This window comes from Pan troglodytes, chromosome 11, assembly GCF_028858775.2.
Source record: "Pan troglodytes isolate AG18354 chromosome 11, NHGRI_mPanTro3-v2.0_pri, whole genome shotgun sequence".
Lineage (NCBI taxonomy): Eukaryota > Metazoa > Chordata > Mammalia > Primates > Hominidae > Pan > Pan troglodytes.
Window position 1 is genome coordinate 21,693,669 of NC_072409.2, and position 17,937 is coordinate 21,711,605.

General features: G+C 45.0%; 1 protein-coding gene across 4 annotated transcripts in view; it reads left to right on the plus strand.

Moving 5' to 3' along the window:
- Positions 1-17,937, plus strand: part of ASTN2 (astrotactin 2) — a 980,365-nt gene that overhangs the window by 661,508 nt on the left and 300,920 nt on the right. For all 4 annotated transcript variants that reach the window (XM_009457169.4, XM_009457172.4, XM_009457170.4 and 1 more), the window contains 2 exons: positions 12,360-12,484; positions 16,775-16,879. In XM_009457169.4, coding sequence (XP_009455444.2) covers positions 12,360-12,484; positions 16,775-16,879 — 230 coding nt within the window. The remainder of the gene's footprint in view (positions 1-12,359; positions 12,485-16,774; positions 16,880-17,937) is intronic.

A 17,937-nucleotide genomic window follows, 5' to 3' on the forward strand; every position in this document is an offset into this window, starting at 1 on the left:
TTGAATCCAGGAGTCAGAAGTTGCAGTGAGCTGAGATGGCGCCACTACACTCCAGCCTGGGTGACAGAGCAAGACTCTGTCTCAAAAAAAAAAAAAAAAAAAAAAAAAGTACTCAGTTTGCCTTGGCTGGCTTTCAGGATTGAGGAAAGGGGCCATGAGCCATATGGACAGCCTTAAGAAGCAGGGGAAAGGCAAGGAAGTCAACTCTCCCCTAGAACCTCCAGAAAGAATCATCTCTGCTGACGCCTAGATGTTAGCCCAGAATCCCATGTCAGACTTCTGACCTAGAGAACTATAAAATAAATTAATGTTGTTTTGAGCCTCTAACTTTGTGATGATGTTTTACAGCTGCAATAGAATGCTAATACATGGAGCTAATGACATATTTGTGTTAGAAACATTTCAGAAAATCGTTCTGGCTGCAAGATAGTAAATGAATTGGAAGGGGCAAGGCTGAATTCAGAAAGCATAGTTAACAGGTCATTGTAGTAGTCACTATGAGAGGGGATGATGGCCTCAAGAACAGCTATTAGGGACTGTGTCTATACCAAACCCTGGAATCAGACTGTGGGGAGGAGGGCTCTGAGGGAAACTAGTTATATAGATCCTTGCAGCATTGACCATTGAATCTGAGATGGGAAACACGTGCAGAGAACAATCATACCTAGCAGAGTTGGTGATCTTGAGATCAGAGCCAAAGTCAAGTGCTGTGGAAACAGAAGGATATTGCTTCCAAAGAAGGGACTCAGTGACAGCTTCCTGAAGGAGACGACACCACTAGGTCTGTCTGGGAAGTCTACGAGAGAGCGCAGAGGAGGCTGCAAAGGAGAAACAAATACAGCTGCTGCCTGGAAGGAGTTCACAGTTCAGAGAGGGTATCAGGCAGGTAGAGAGGTCACTCTGCCTAACCCTTGAGAATGCACAAGTCGAAACAGGACTGGATTGGAAACTAAGAATAGGGATTGGTAGTCAGTCCAATTCTGCCAAGAAAACACCTGCAAGGCCTTAAATAAGACACTTCTCTATACTGCCTCTGCTTCTTTTCCTATTAAATGGTAACAGTAATGCTTATCATTTCTAGGAGCATCAGATGTGATTAGAGTGGACCCATGGGTATGGGCCATTGGATAGGCCAGTAAAGCAACTTTGCAGCCATGGTCCTTGAAACACCCTGGACAGTAGGGGTCACAAGCTGCATTCTGCTATGGAGCAAATTGCAGTTCTGAGAGCCTCCGTCTGGGAGGTGACTTGGCCTGCTTGAAGTGCTGGGGGTTAGGCTTGAGATCTGGCCATCTTCCTGTGGGTCTCACAGTTAGCAGTTAAGCTGAGGTGGACTGACAGCTAGCAGAGGCAGAAAGGAGGCCAAGGACATATGTGGCGGGACAAAGCACATTGGTCTGTTTTCTAGCTGTGGTTAATGAACTCAGGCATGTGTGGAGGGCTCTGGTTCTTAGTACTAATAATAAGCAAATATTGGGGAGGCAGGTCTCTGGAGTCAGCACAGGAGCATGGGCTTGACTGCTTGGGCTCAAACCTGCTCAATATATCCCATGACTCTTCTTTTACTCCCTACCACATGCAGTTGGCAATGGAGATCAGCAGGTTCTACTTCCTGACTCTCTCTCAAATCTGTGCCTCTTCTCTGTATTCTGTTGTCCATCTAATTGGTTATGTCTTATCTGGATTACTGCAAAACCTCTTAACTGGTCTCCCTCCTTCCAGCCTTTTTTCAGTCCATCCTCTACCCTGTAGTCAGGCAGTCTTTTTGAAGCTCCTATCTGATGGTTTTGCTTTCCTGCTGAATACCCTACAGTGGGTCTCCTTACCCTTAGAATGAAGCCCACCTTCTGTAGCATCACTTAGAAAACCCATGAGATCTGATCCCTACGTGGCCTCCTCTAGCTCTATCCCATCCTTGCTTCTCACTCGCTGCTTTAGCATCTTGAAACTTAGCTTATTGCAATTTCCAGAACATGCCATGTGTTTTATCTGTGCCTCTTCCATACACACACATGCGCACACACACATACACCCCTATGGACTTATGTGCATGCTGTTCTTTCTGCCTAGGCCCCACCCTCACCTCCTTTTTCTGCCCTCTCCCTTGTTAACCCCTCCCAATCTGTCAAGTCTCACCTCCTCCAGGGAGCCTTCCTGACCTCCTCAGTCTACATTAAGTTTTCCTTCTCTTCATTTCCTTTGTCCCCGAACTTTCCCGATGAAACTTAGACTTTATCCCTCTAACCTATAACCATCCATTCTCACAGTCAAGCATTCAAAAATTATTTTGCTGCAACTCAGTATACAAAAACACCGTTGTCTTAATTTTCTACAACTGACATAATAATTCCCTCAAGTTTTCATTCCACTGATAGCAAAAACATGTTTCTGCGTGGTATGGTGGCTCATGCCTGAAATCCCAGCACTTTGGGAGGGCGAAGTGGGCATATTATTTGAGGTCAGGGGTTCAAGACCAGCCTGGCTGACATGGTGAAACCCCGTCTCTACTAAAAATACAATTAGCTCGGCATGGTGGCGCACCCCTGTAATCCCAGCTACTCGGGAGGCAGGAGAATCGCTTGAACCCGGGAGATGGAGGTTCCAGTGAGCCGAGATCACACCAATGCACTCCAGCCTGGGCGACAGAGTGAGATCCCATCTCACTGGAGTGCAGTGGCATGCTCTCGGCTCACTACAAGCTCTGCCTCCTGGGTTCACGCCATTCTCCTGCCTCAGCCTCAGCCTCCTGAGTAGTGGGGACTACAGGCGTCCGCCACCACGCCTGGCTAATTTTTTTGCATTTTTAGTAGAGGCGGGGTTTCACCATGTTAGCGAGGATGGTCTCGATCTCCTGACCTCAAGATCTGCCTGCCTCGGCCTCCCAAAGTGCTGGGATTACAGGCGTAAGCCACCATGCCCGGCCAAGTATTTCCATTTTTTGATTAAGGATACAAAACATTTTCTCTAGGGTAAATGTTTAGTCCACTCAAAGTTCAACTCCCCACCAGTCTTGCCTCAGTTGCATTCTCCCCACCAGCCTTGCCTCTCCCCCTTACCAAACAGTCTCCCCTACCCCTTAACTTGGCCTCAGAGAAGGCAGAGGTTGGTGAGGGAAGGTCTCTGGTACAAATGTGTTCTTGTGGATCTTTGCTGGTATTTGCTATGTGATTTTTTGTTTGAGCTTGGCTCTGGGCGCTGGCACTGGCATCCATTGAGGTATGGATGGTCTTGGGTAGTTTTTTGAGAGAAGCAATGTGTTGGAACACACAGCCAATGTCCAAGGTCATTAGGTCTCAACACTCTGAAGCCCCCTTTGTTCTAATGTTCTAATCTCAGCCTCATCTACCATCCCTGCCACCGTGGGAGCGAAGGAGTTATGCCAAGAAGTCTTTTTATTTTTAATTTTATATTTTTAATTGACATATAACAATTGCACATATTTATGGGGCCAGGAAGTCTTGACAGTTTTATCCCCTTTACCCTGTGTATGCAGAACTTGGCGTGGGTGGCTCCAAATTCAAGTCTCTTCTTCACTTACTGCTACCCTCTCCCAGGAGCTCCTGTTGGCTTGTTGAGCGAGGGGCTTGCAAACTTCCCAGACTATATCCTGAGTCTAGGGGAGCAAACCCAATCACCCCTGCTCACCCGTATCAAGATTCTTAAATATCTTAAGCATTTATTGACACTACCCTTGTACTTGGAATGAATGAGGGGTGGTTTGACTTCCAAAAGGCCAGGAGGAGGGCCATTGAGGCACTCCCGTCTGAACTCTCAGCCACTTGACTTTCCTCTTCAACAATTCCTTGCAGCACCAGTGGCAGAAAGAAGAGTGTTCTATTTCCTTTTCTTATCTGGTGGGTACAACTGTGAGGCCATCACCTGCCCAATCTGTATATTAAAATAAAACATAATGATCTGAGTCAGCAGGTCTGTCTTTTGATAGAGAAGGGAACTTCGCCCTCAGCACAGGCTGGGTTTTTAAACTATTGTCCAGCTTGAAACACTGCAAAGTCAACTTTGAGAGGCAAAGCTGAAATAGGATTTCCGGAGAATGAAAAACATTTTAACATTTTCAAAACAATGATTTACCTTGCACACATGTGCACACATACATAGAAGGCATTTGTACACATGTGCGTCTCCTATCAGCCTGTGAGTAACTGGAGGACAGAGATTGTCATTTTTATTGTTGTATTCCTAATGCCTGACAAATAACAGTAAATATTTGTTGAATGAACGAAGGAATGAATGAATGAACGAATGAATGGTTAAATGAAAGAATCACTAAATATTGAGTGCTTGACCAGAGAACTTAAACTATGATGCATAATTAAGAAGTAGAGCATATGAGAACAGTTTCTAACTGCTGCTTAAGAGGGCAGAGCTTCAGGGTGGGCTGGTACCAACCAACCAGTGTTAGCATCAGTTTATCACCACCAGACCCTATAGATGTCCCCGGCACCTGCAGAACAGCTACAAAATCTAGCCCAGCACCTCCCAGCTTGAGGTTCAGACAAACGTTTTGTACCAGCCCATTCTTCTCAGTTCCAGAGAAGGACAGTGGCTTCTGCACATCACCCAGCCAGCCAGTGACAGAGCCAAGATGAGAACACAGGTCTCCCAACTGCTTGTTCTCAGAGGACACCAAATCTCAGCCAAAGTCATCCTGTCACTTGGCATAAAGGCTCAGTTCAGTCAGAGAGGGGGGATGGGGCACAGTGTACACCAGGGAATATGTCCTCATCAGCTTTGGGATTTTAAGGCAACCTTTTTTGAGGCTTCTGGGCAGTGTAGGAAGAGCCAGAGAACCAGGCAAGGAGAGCAGGCCCCTCCCTGCAAACTCAATAGCTCCCAAGCCAAGGCTCCTAGCTTTCCCTCAAGTAAGAAAAGACTGCAGACAGTGCTGGCTGGCTCTAAGGTGATTTACCTTCCTGAAATACCTCAATTTAAATGCTAATTTCCCTAGAACTGAGGGGTGATGGCTCTTGCATGCTGGCTGCTGTGTATTAATGTACCCAAAACACACATATTCTTCAAAGGGGGCGGCAGGCAGCAAAGACCTGAGGAAGGGTAGGCAGAGTGGCAGAGGAGTCCAGCTTCCCTTGTTTGTCTTTGCTGTCAGCATGGCTGATCAGAAGGAAGCTAGACACAGTGCATCTCAGTGGAAATGCTTTGTAGGATTTCTGTCATTTAGAGGTCATATGCAGGTAGCCTGGGAGGGTAAAGAGACCTTCCCCTTCTATTACACATGGTTCAACAAATGCTCAGGGGCATATACAGTGAGATAGGCACTGTGCTGGGCCCTCTGAGATCCTTGGAGAGATTCAGAATCTAGTATGGGATTCAGGAAAATAAGCTAGCATTAAAAATAACTTTACGGCCCGGCACAGTGGTTCACGCCTGTAATCCCAGCACTTTGAGAGGCTGACACGGGCAGATCCCGAGGTCAGGAGATAGAGACCATCCTGGCTAACACAGTGAAACCCCATCTCTACTAAAAAAAATACAAAAAATTAGCAGAGCGTGGTGGCGGGCGCCTGTAGTCCCAGCTACTCGGGAGGCTGAGGCAGGAGAATGGCGTGAACCCGGGAGGCGGAGCTTGCAGTGAGCCAAGATCGCACAACTGCACTCCAGCCTGGGCGACAGAGCAAGACTCCGTCTCAAAAAAATAAATAAATAAAATAAAATAACTTTACATAAATCCTCCTCTTCACGCATTGAAGCTGAACTCATTATCCCCATGTCACAGATGAAGTCACTAAGGATCATAAAATTTGAAGTGATACTCCTGAAGGTCACACAGCTAGAATTTGTATCCATGTGCGTATGAGTTCTAAGCCCATGCTCTTTCTATCACTAGATCCCAAGGCCACATCTGGAATCTACAAAGAAGGTGCATGAAATTAAAGTGATAGAAAAGATGTATTCAACTGGGGAAAACTGGAATGGTATTACGGAAATGATGGTTTTTGAATGGGGCCTTTTGCTGCCCACTGGCATTGTTCATTTTAGAATGTGCCCACACCACTACCTCTACCTGAATGCACATATGCACACCAAGAATGGGAGGTTTAACCAACCCCTTTCTTAGGGAGATCATCTTTTCTCATCCGGTCCCACTCACTCAGTGGCCCCTGGCCCCTCTGTCCAAGCTCCATGGGAGCCAGAGTATGTATGCACTCAGGAATTTAGGGTAAGAAAGTAGGGTTTTGAAACTTCTTATGGAATATTAGACTCAAATCCTCAATATGCTTTAGATCCTGAAGCATTCTGAGACTCTGGCAAAACATCAGAAAGGGCTTCATAATAGATGTGGTCATGCACACATTAACATTGTCTCTGGGTTTTCTTCCTTCACTGCTTCAACAAATGCTCATGGTGCACCTACTTTTTCTCAGTTTTACTCAGGCACTCAGTTTGCACTGCTGGGCCCTGAGGAGGCAGCAGTACATTGGACAGGCATAGTTTGGGGCTGCATGGAACTCACAGTCTAGTGGGAAAGACAGGTGTCCAAAAAGGTCTTCCATGAGCACATGTATCATTAGAAACGATAAAGCCCTTCATAGTGGAAAACAACAAGATACTATAAGGGTGTGTAATAGAAGAACTGATTCCAGGAAGAGTTCTCAAAGGCAGAGGAATAGTGGATGGTCTGAATGATGAGTAGGAGTTGTTCAGGTGCAGAGGGAGGGCAAATTCCAGAGGGAGGGCAAATTCCAGAGAGAGGGCGAATTCTAAGTGGGTCCTTGTGTAGGATGGGAGCATGCCCCAGAAAAGGAACTTAAGGACAGTCAGAGCAGGAGGAAAACAGTGGCCCAGGGGGCTGTGGCTCAAACAATAAGGCAGCAGGAGTAAGTAGGCAGGGTCTAGATAATGAGGGATCTTGTAGACCTCAATGCAACATTGATTCTCTCCTGGTCTTCATGAATGGAGGCATCTCCTCTGATTTTCCACCGCTGTATCCCTAGCACCCAAAACAATTCCTGAAAAAGGTTAGAGCTCCAATAAGTGTTTGTGAAATGAAGGAGACCTCTCACTGCCAGAGTCCCCGGGGCCCAAGATCTACTATTTTAGAATCGATGAATTGTTTCCCTAGAATGTCGACTGAGATTGAACTGTTTTTATAGATAAATTTGGCAGATGCTTATCTGTGTGTTTGTATGTGTGTGTGTGTGTGTGTGTGTGTAAGTGAATGTTGTGTTTCAAGCAGCAGCAGAGCCACTGTTTGTTTAAACAAGCATCTCTCAAAAATGCCTTCTTGAAAGCACACTCCACTGTGGTGGTGAATAACAGAACTGCCTGGTCTCATCTCTAAATGAGTCAAGCTACGCCAGGGATCAAGAGCACAGGCTTGGGATCGATTCACTGAGCATGTACTTACTGCGTGCTGGGCTCTCAGCTGGAAGCTAGGGGTGTTAGAATGTGGTCTTGGCCACTGCCACTTTCAAACCATGGACCTCAGTTGGACAAGTTCCTTAACCTCTCTGAACATGTTTCTTCGTCTATAAAATGGGAATAATGATAGTACCTGTCTCACAGAGTTCTTATGAGGTTAAAATGGCATACACACTCCTATATCTGTTTTAATTTCCATCGTTTTGGGGGTACAAGTGGTTTTTGATTAGATAGATAAGTTCTTTAGTGGTGATTTCTGAGATTTTAAGGCACCCTTCATCTGAACAGTAGACACTGTACCCAATACATAGTCTTTTTTTTTTTCTTCTGAGATGGAGTCTCAGTGCGATCTCAGCTCACTGCAACCTCCGCCTCCCGAGTTCAAATGATTCTCATGCCTCAGCCTCCCGAGTAGCTGGGATTACAGTTGGGTGCCACCATGCCCAGCTAATTTGTGTATTTTTAGTAGAGATGGGGTTTCACCATGTTGGCCAAGTTGGTCTTGAACTCCTGACCTCAGGGGATCTTTCTGCCTCAGCCTCCCAAAGTGCTGGGATTATAGGCATGAGCCGCTGCTCCTGGCCCCAATATGTAGTCTTCTATCACTCCTCTTCCAACCTTCCCCCGCCAAGTCCTCAAAGCTCATTATATCACTCTTATGCCTTTGTATCCTTATAGCTTAGTTCACAGTTATAAATGAGAACATACAACCTTTGGTTTTCCATTCCTGTACGCTACTATATCTTGACACACTACCTTGAGTATAGGAGATGGTCAACAAATGCAATCAATAAATCTCTGTAAATATTATCATTATTGCTAGGGTTAGTTACCTAGCAGTTTTTACTACACACACACACACACACACACACACGTTGGCACATGAGCTACAGCATAACTGATGAGCAACAGATATAATCAAGAAATAAATATTGTCCATTATTTCTGTCTTCCTATTATACGAATTAGTTGTGTGGTAGTTTTTACTACACACACACACACACACACACACATTCACACACACACACACACACGAGCGCTAAGAATCTGAATTATTCCTGAGCACCTGAGTTTAAGCCAGCACCCTGCCAGCTCCCTGGTCGCCTCTCCCAGGTGGGTGGGTTCTGCAGCTGCTGTCTAGGCTTCCATCTGAGGTTCTCAGCCCAGCGGAACTTTCCCAGCAGCTACTCTCTCATCCGTGTTTTGCCTCCCGAAACAGCTGATCGATGCAAAGGCCCCGGGCGCCCTCTGCTGGCAGAGGCCTTGCAGGACTTGTGGCCATCGCCCAGGCGGTCGCAAAGGGACACAGTACCAGAGAGACCATGCCGTTGCTGGGCTGTTCATTCGGGCTTCATCTTCGCCTACCTGCCACCCTTCTTCCCAGTCTTCCATATTGGCTGGCTAACTGTCACCCTTCCATCTTCTCTCTCTTTCTGCATTTCTCCAAGTGCCCCCTCTACTTTCTGGAAGCTCAGGAAGGAAAACCTTCCTCCGAGAAGGGGTGTCCTGAGCCAGGCCCCTGCCTCCTGAGTTTGCACACTCTACTTCCTTGCATTGTCCCGTTGGGGTCAGATTTCCTTGCAGAGCTAAGAGTGACTTGATAAGAAGGCAGAAGGATTGGAAGAGAGGGACATGCGGATAGAGAAGGTGGCATTACCTTCCCTTCTCTGCAATTGTAAGAACATTTCTAGAGATTTGAAATGGACACTCTTGGGTGGTAAAGTGAAAAATGATGGATTTGCCTTCAGATTTCATTTCCCAAATGCATCCATTATGTAAGTCCATGGAAAATCCATTTCCTTGTCGGTTAAACGGGGAATATATGCCTATTTTGTGGCATCTGCGTGAGGCTTGAAGAGGTCACATAGAGAACAGAGCCTGGGGCATGTGGTGAATAGCTAACTCTCTCCTCTCTTGTAGGAGCAGCAAGGTCCTCCTCTTGGCTGCATCCTGTCTGGGCTCAGCACACGCCCAGGCACTATGGCCCTTCCAACACTGACAGTCTGTGTGTGTCACAGGCAGGTCCTTTAGCACCCTCTACCCAAGCAGTGATGAGGAGTGCTAGGATGTCTTTTGAAGACATCTACCATGACCTGTTAGACAAACAAAGACTCTATGCCAGGCATACAATAAATATTAACCCTTCTATATTCAACTGTCTGAGTGAATGCTTAGGGAAAGGCAAGCTGAGAAATAACACCACAATCTGGTCATTTTTTGGTACGTAATAAAGTATAAAATATACTTAAGCATTTAGTTTGCTTTTAAACCTCATAGAATTCTGGAAAATGTAAATATCAGATTGAATCAACTTTAAAACTTAACTCATGGTTGAAAGCAATATATTACTCAATTTTGATCTGGGGCCAAACCACCTGGGATCTCCCACTTCCCAGCCTTGTGGCTTTAGGTAGTTACATAACTTCTTTGTGCTTCAGCTTTTCAATGTCTAAATGGGGAATGTAAATGACACCTACTTCACAGAGTTGGGTGAAGAGTAAGTACTGCCAATTGTGTCTGGTGCATAGTAGGTACTCAATAAAAGGCTATTGTTATTGTAGCCATTCCACTAAGGCCAGCTGAATAGCTGTTATGATCCCCATTTTACAGAACAGAACCTTGAGATTTGGTTGGTTTGCTCCAGGTTACACAGCTAGGATGCAGTGTGGGCAGAACTGGAGCCCAGTCCTCATAGGCTCTTCTCAGCTTCCAAGGCTGAGCTACCTCCTCACCCTTAGCCTCTCCTGCCCAGAGTGAAAACAAGTGCTGGGGATCTTGTAGGGAAGAGACCTTGTGCAGCAGCACCCAGCACATGCAGAATTCCTGATAGCAGCCCCCACTGATTATCCTGCATGGCCATTTTTTGTGTTTTCCCCACTAGGCTGAGAAGATCTAGAGGACAAGGGGAAACATCAATCTGTCTCTGTGTTCTTAGCACCACCCAGCACAGGATTCCACCCAAGTATGTGCTCAGTGCATGCTGGTTGAATGACTAGGGCATGGACTACCCCTCCATCCTGCTACATCTTTCAGGGAAAAATCTATCACCAGAGGCCACCTCACAAGGGAGGCATGAGGACATTCAGTCCTGGCTAGGGTTATATGCTATGTGGTGGTACTTCCATCTACTAGAAGCCTGTCCTTTTAAATTCATATTGCTGTTCCACACTCCCAGATTTGCAGACAAAGACCAACCATCTAGTTAGAACCCATTATCACAGGCACACACAGACATAAACAAGGAAGACTCCACAGACAGCCATGGCACACCCACACACAGCAGCATGTTTAAATGGCAAGTGTGGGCCTTAAAACTCACCGTCATGCACGTGCATGCCTGGGCAGACAGTCTTAGGCCCAACCAGACCTGAGTTCGTATCCCAGCTCCACCACCTGTTAACACCAAATCTCATGCTACTTATCTGCAACTTAAAGATAATAATATCTATCTTTTGGGATTGCTGTGAAGATTAAGTGATAAAATGTATGTAAAGTATTTAGCTAGATCCTAACAAATTATAAAGATTCAATGAATAATATAGATGACAAAGACAATGATGATAATGATGGTGATGCTGGTGGTATAGAAGATGGTGATAATGTCACATCCTCTGGACTCAGAAATGAAGAAAGTGTTCATTAAATGGATGAATTGATGATGAGCTTCAAAGGTGCCTGGAGTGGGGTGCAGAGATGTTGAGCAGACAGGAAGGTGACCCAAGCCACTCAACACTTTTACAGCTGCTTTTGAACTGTCTGAGATACAGGCTTCAAAGGCATTGCTTTGGCATCACATATTTTTGTTTTCGTGCTTCTGATTTTCATTTCAAGGTTGACCATTCCACGTGTCAAAATGAAGTAATAAACATCCTCCTCCTTTTGTTCTTCTCCTCCCCCTTCTCTTCTCTCCTCCTCCTCTCCAGACTATAATTCATGTCTTTAATGCTGGGAATTTCTGAATATAAAGGGACCTCATAAGTCATATTTAATTTGGAAAAGCCCTCGATACCATCCGTGCCAACTGGCTGCCAAGTTTTCTGCTTGCACACCCTCAGTAACAGGAAGCTCACCACTTCTCTTGGCAGGCTGTTAATTTTTAGGCAGGTCTATTGTCTAGAAGAATGAAACCTGCCTCCCTCTGCTGCACTGTTACTACCATCCTCTCAGAACTTTGTTCACAGTTCAGTTTTCTGGGGTCATTCAGAGGTCTGTCTTCTGTTCCCTGGGACTGGCCTGCAGGAAAGGGTTAGATGCACCTAAAGAAGTTAGAGCAAGGGAAAGAGCACTAACCTGGAGTCAGAAGACATGGGTTTGAGTCTAACCTATCAGGTTGTGATTCAGCAAGTCATTCCCTTTCTCCAGGCCTCAGTTTCCCCATCTGTAAAAGGAAAAGTTTGAGCCAAAAAAAAAAAGTCTCTTAGGGCCCTTCCATTTAACAAACATCTATTTTTCCAAGGTTTGTTTGTTTGTTTTTTTTCTTTTTTTCAGCCTAGTCTTGCCCCTTGTTCTGCAAACACTACGCACTATTCTCAGTTCTCACATCCTGGTTCAACATTGCCACTGCTTATGCCAGGGGACATTTAGCAGCCACATACAGTTTATAGAGCATCAGAAAGTATCTTAAATAATTGGTAGGTTTTTCCCATTAAGTGCTTACAACAGCCCTTAGATCTGAGTCTCACTTTATAGACAAAGAAACTGAGGTTCTGAGAGGAACAGTAGCATGCTTGAGATCATACAGCCAAGTAAGCAGTGGGGCTAAATTTGAACCCCAGCCTGCCTGATTCAGGAACCTGTAGTTAGCACCATGTTCTCAGAGCTGGGATTCAGGAAACCAGAGGCATTACAGCAAAGTCACCCCACCATGAGTCTTTATTCTGACTACAGCATCCTGCCTCCTTGCCCTGTAGTCCCCAGCAGTCTCCACTTCCTCGATTTGGCAGTCTCTCTGCTCCTCTCCACAGGGAGAACAACTTCATCAAGGACTTTCCCCAGCTGGCCGATGGGCTGTTGGTGATCCCGCTGCCGGTGGAGGAGCAGTGCCGGGGGGTCCTCTCCGAGCCCCTTCCGGACCTCCAACTGCTCACTGGTAAGACACATGTGCCAGACCCTTCCCAGGTTCCCTGACCACACACCTAGTCTCCACACCTAGTGCATATCAGTCTTCAGCAGATCCAAGATGGGCTCTGTCAAGCCTCCTCCTTCATGAGGAAGGGTATGGGAAGGAACTTACCCTTTCTTGGGCTCCTGCTATTGGCTGAGCAGAACCAGGGACTTCCCTGAGACCTCAGACTTGGGACTGCAGTCATCTTTGAGAGGAAGTTCCTCTGTGAGAACAGGAACGATTTTTCTCAGTGAGAGTTTTGCCTCTGTGAATGAGTCTCAAAACACTTTTCATTCTCATTGACAATTTTCTGGTATTTTTCCACTTTTAGTATTTTGTTTTCTTGGTTCGTTTTAAGTCATTCTAAAGTAAAAGAAGGGGACTCTCCAATCAGGAGCCCCTCCTACTTGAAAGCACTCGAGTTACACAGCTCGTTTTTGTACGTGGGCACTGTGCCATCTGTGGAGTGGGTATTATTTTTACCATTTGATAGATTAGGAAGCTATACTTAGAGAGGTAGAAGGGACCAGTCCAAAGTTACACAGCATATCTGCCAGGACTAAAACCTGGGTGCTGTAGCACCAAGTCTTTTGCCCTTCCCACTCCACTTTGCTGCTCCCCCACCCCTGCAACCACTTTCTCTCTCCACTGGGAAGTTGCCTTTTGCAGGCTTTCCTGAGACTCCATATTTTCTGTCCAACCCCAGGATGCTCTTTCCTCTTTTTCTGCTCCCAGTTCCTCTCCTACCCTTTTCTTAAGAAATTTCCTAAGATGTGAGGTTCTCGACTCTGCCTTTGTGATACTGTGGTTGTGTGCCTTATCCACTGCCCAGGGAGAATAGTCACGGGGGAATCGTCATGGGGAAGGATAATAGAGCTCTTTCACTGAGAGGGGAATTGTTCCCCAGGGAAGACCCCACAATCTCACAGACCTAGGTTGAAATCTCTGTCTGACTTCCCCATCACTTGCAAGCTCTGGGAAACCTCAAAAGAGTCATCTAACTCCCGTGAGCCTTTCCTGTAAAAGAGCATAGATGGAGGAGAGAACCCACATGTGCTTAAGGGGTCCTGGGGGCCAGGCACTTTTTGTGTGTTAAACCATGTAACCCTGCAAGGCCATTATTGTCCCCTTTAAACTTGTTAGCAAGGTCATGAACTAATCCAAGGCCATGTGGCTAGTCTATAGTCATGTCAAGATTTAAACAAAGTCAGTCTTGACTCCAAAGCTGATGGCATATCCACTATCTTACATCACCCCTGACCTGTGCTATTTCAAAGGGGGACCCAGATGTAGATCAAATGAAATGATGGATGTAAAAGACACCTTGTAAAATGTTACAAAAATTTCTATGCCTTCCTTAATTTTCATTTTTTTTAAGATCATAAAATTTCGGAGCTAACATGGACTACAAAAGGTGTCTAGTCTGATCTTCCTTCCTAATGAGGAATCAAGTCTATAATATCCTTCCTGAGTGGTTATCCCTCTTTGGATACCCCCAGTGATGGGGAGTTTACTACCTCCTAAAGCAGACATGTCCACGGTCTGTGAGCAGGTGCTGTGCTTTAATGGAAAGGCCCCTGAACCTGTCATTGATCCTGGTATGTCCTTGGACAGTTTTGCTCTCTGAGCCTCAGTTTCTTCCTCTAAAATATAGGGTATGGGCTGGGCACAGTGGCTCATGCCTGTAATCCCCACACTTTGGGAGTCCGAGGCAGGTTGATCACCTGAGGTCAGGAGTTTGAGACCAGCCTGGCCAACATGATGAAACCCTGTCTCTACTAAAGATACAAAAAATTGGCCAGGGGTGGTGGTGGGCGCCTGTAATCCCAACTACTCAAGAGGCCAAGGCAGGAGAATCACTTGAACCCAGGAGGCAGAGGTTGCAGTGAGCCGAGATCTTGCCACTGCACTCCAGCATGGGCAACAGGAGTGAAACTCTGTCTCAAAAACAAAACAAAACAAAACACAGTAACAAAAAAATAGGGTATGATAATTTTTTTTTTAGGATTCTAATGAGAAATAAAGATCATGTATATAAAATGCTTGGCACACTGTGGGTATCCATTAGTGGTTCAAATTGTTATGATCCTTTGTTTTGACTCAAGGATCCTTGGAGATTTCCTAATAAAGGGAACTGTTGCATTTCAAAAGATTTATTATTATTATTATTATTATTATTATTATTATTATTACCAGGAAAAATTCCTCCCTCCATCACATAGCTTCATTCCAACCATAATCCCCAGGTGGGGAGCTGGGATGGGGAGGGCAAGATGAGAGTCAGCGATAGAGTAACCCAGGGATGAGTTTATGGTTAGGAACAGAGTGAGAGTTAGGCCGCCAGTGGATAGGCATTTATTGAGAGGCTACTATAAGCCAGGCTCTCTTCTAGGCTCTGTAGAAGGGGAGGAATATAGACCGTGACCTTGACCTCAAAAAGCTGACATCCATTCCAGTGGAGAAGCTTTTATTTCAGGCATGAATCCAGGAATGAGCAGAGATGGAAGGAAGTGAGGGATGGAGTGAGAAGATGGTTTTATAAATTACTTGATACTCAGAAGGAGTTTTAAAATTTGTTTTGTTTTTATGTTTGGACATCATGCCACCAAGTGAAAGAGCTGCCTCTCAACAGCCTGCATCATTCTGCCTCCCTCTGTTGGAGATAGGCCTTGGCTGCCAATGCCCCCAGCAAGTCTGCTTTGAACATGAATGAGCAGTAATGGAAGGAGGAGAGACTGCCTTGTCCCTGGTGTCTGAATCTTCTTGTGCAGACATTTTCTCTGCCCTTAGTCAAAAACATAGCCCTCCCTTCCTCCCTCCACACAATCTCCTTTTCTCCCTAGCCTCTGCAAAGGAAGGACAGGAGAGGCAGAGCAGATAAACAAAGAGGATGTATTTATAACAAACAACCTCACTCCAGTGGACTTATCTTTGGGGATCATGAATATTTTACTTTAAAATGAAAGCCTCTAAAAAACTATTTTATTCCTGAAAAGGCTAAGGAGCATAAGGAGGAAAAAAAAAAAGTTGACAGTAATGGACAACTTTAATACTGCAGTAATGTCCAGGAAGAAATCATTTGTTCCGATGAGATTCTCATTTTAATCTTGGTATCAAATATCTCCTTAAGTGCCTACTCACCAGGGGACAAGAGAAAAGGATAGAAAATGTGCCTGCCATTTGCAGAGGCACAAGAAAGCGTGGATACATAAAAACAGTAATAATAACTGCTGATGTGACTAGCATCTTTTTAATGTATTTTTGTTCAGCTTATAAAAAAGAGAGTTTACAAAGCTTAGGGTAGAAAATTTAGAAAATAGATGTGAATATAAGTCAGAAAACAAGAATTTTTCATTTACCACCGCCCAAAGTTAATCATTTGCTAACTCTTTGTTGTGTCTTTTCTGTTTTTATTTCTTGTTTACACCAGTGTTTCCTGAAATTTATTCTATAAAACATGAATTCCAAAGGACCTTTCATACAAAAGGGGTTTTATGGTCAAAGAAGTTTGCACACTACTTTCATGCATATTAATATAATCAAGATGCTGAGAAATTATACAGTTAAACTTTGTTTTGCCTGTGCGTCTCAGTCTTACTTGAAATAGAAAGAGTTTATTTCTCTATACATATATTTTACATAATACTTATGAACATCCATGTTTCCATGTTAAGAAATGATAGTCTACATAGGGGTCAGCAAACATGAAGGGAAAGTTAATAAATGCATTAGCCTTTGCAGGTGGTTTGTATTGCAACTGCTCAACTCTGCTGTCATAGTGTGAAAGCAGCTACAGAAAATACATAACAAATAGGCTGTAGTTTACTTACCTGTGGTCTACATGCACAACATTTCTAGGTTACCAGAGGGCTCTCACTTCTGGTACCTTACTTGAGCCTCACAACATGCCTACGAAATAAGAGTATTAGAGAGAGCTACAGTGTCAGATGTGGAAACTGAAGTACTGGGATGTCTAGTGCCTGGTGGCAAGTTGCAAATGGGGTTAGGTAAGACATAGATCTGACCTGAGGTTGCTCTTGCTTGTAGGGTAAAGGGGACTTGCAAGCTATAGAGCAGAGAGAAAAATGAGGGGTAGGGCTGAGATTAGAGACCAGAAAGAGGCCTGGAGGGTGGGGTTCATAAAATTGTCAATCCCAGTGAAAGTTGTACTTCAAAGAGGTGTCTGTTTCCCAGAGCCAAGAGCTGCAGGGTGCGCGTTGTGGTGTGAAGCGTCTTAATTCTGGGCTCACGTGACCATCTTATTTTCTCTCCCAGGAGATATCAGGTATGATGAGGCCATGGGTTACCCCATGGTGCAGCAGTGGCGGGTCCGGAGCAACCTCTACCGTGTGAAGCTCAGCACCATCACCCTCTCAGCAGGTGAGGACCACTGCCTGGGCAGCCAGGGGACTTGGAATAATTTAACACTTGTTGCCAAGGACCTAGCATGTGCCAGGGCATATGAGAGCACTGGGGATGCTGAGGAAATGAGGACACATCCTCTCTGCCATCAAGGAGTCCTAGGGAGGGTGGGTGGACAGGAGTCTGACAGACAGTAGGGTCGATGCAATAATGGGGAAGCGGTGGCACAGAAGATGGAGCTAATCATTCTGGGGGAGCTAGAGAGGCTTCTTGGAGGAAAAGGTATCTGAGTAGGGTGTGGAGGGATGAATAGGAGAGTGGGGATAAACAGTATCTAAGTCATATTTATGTTTTTGAAGTATTTCAAGCTTGTGAATTATAAATTCTCTTCATACACCAATTTCTCTTTCTCTCCTGGCTAATTTATTTTCCTGTCCATCTCCGATACAAAAATCTTATATAACCCCCACACCCCCATCCCTTTACGTGCACCACCCACATTATATCCACATGAACTTTAAGCTCCAACAGATGGCAACAATTTATAGTGCCCAAAATGGTGCATGTTCTCTCATGCCACAGTGACTTTGCCCATACTGTTCCCTCTGCCTGGACCTGTTTGTCTTGGGAACATATACTATATTACTCTGTGATGCCTCCCCCATTCTCCATGCCCCTCAAAACAACTCACGGAATTCTCGGTGCTTGAATATCTATATCGAGACACTAATAAGTCCTTGATTTATATTGGAATCTTGTCTATGACCTGAGAACTGTGGGCGGGGCTTGGGTCTTATTTATTCCAGTATCTCCAAAACTAACAAAGATTAGCACGTTATTGGTGCTCATGTATGATGGAGGAATTTTTAAAAATAAATGAAAACTGAAAAATAAGGAATGAATGAAGGAATCTGGAAAGATGAGGCCTGACCTAGGATATTCTACCCTAACTCTTACTAATAACACTTTCACTGGTTTATTGTCTGAGTGTCCTCTAATTATCTATGAGGTCTTTTGTTCTCTTTTCTTTGTTCATCAGCAAAATGGAGCTCTTATAGCCTGGGAATTGGAGGATT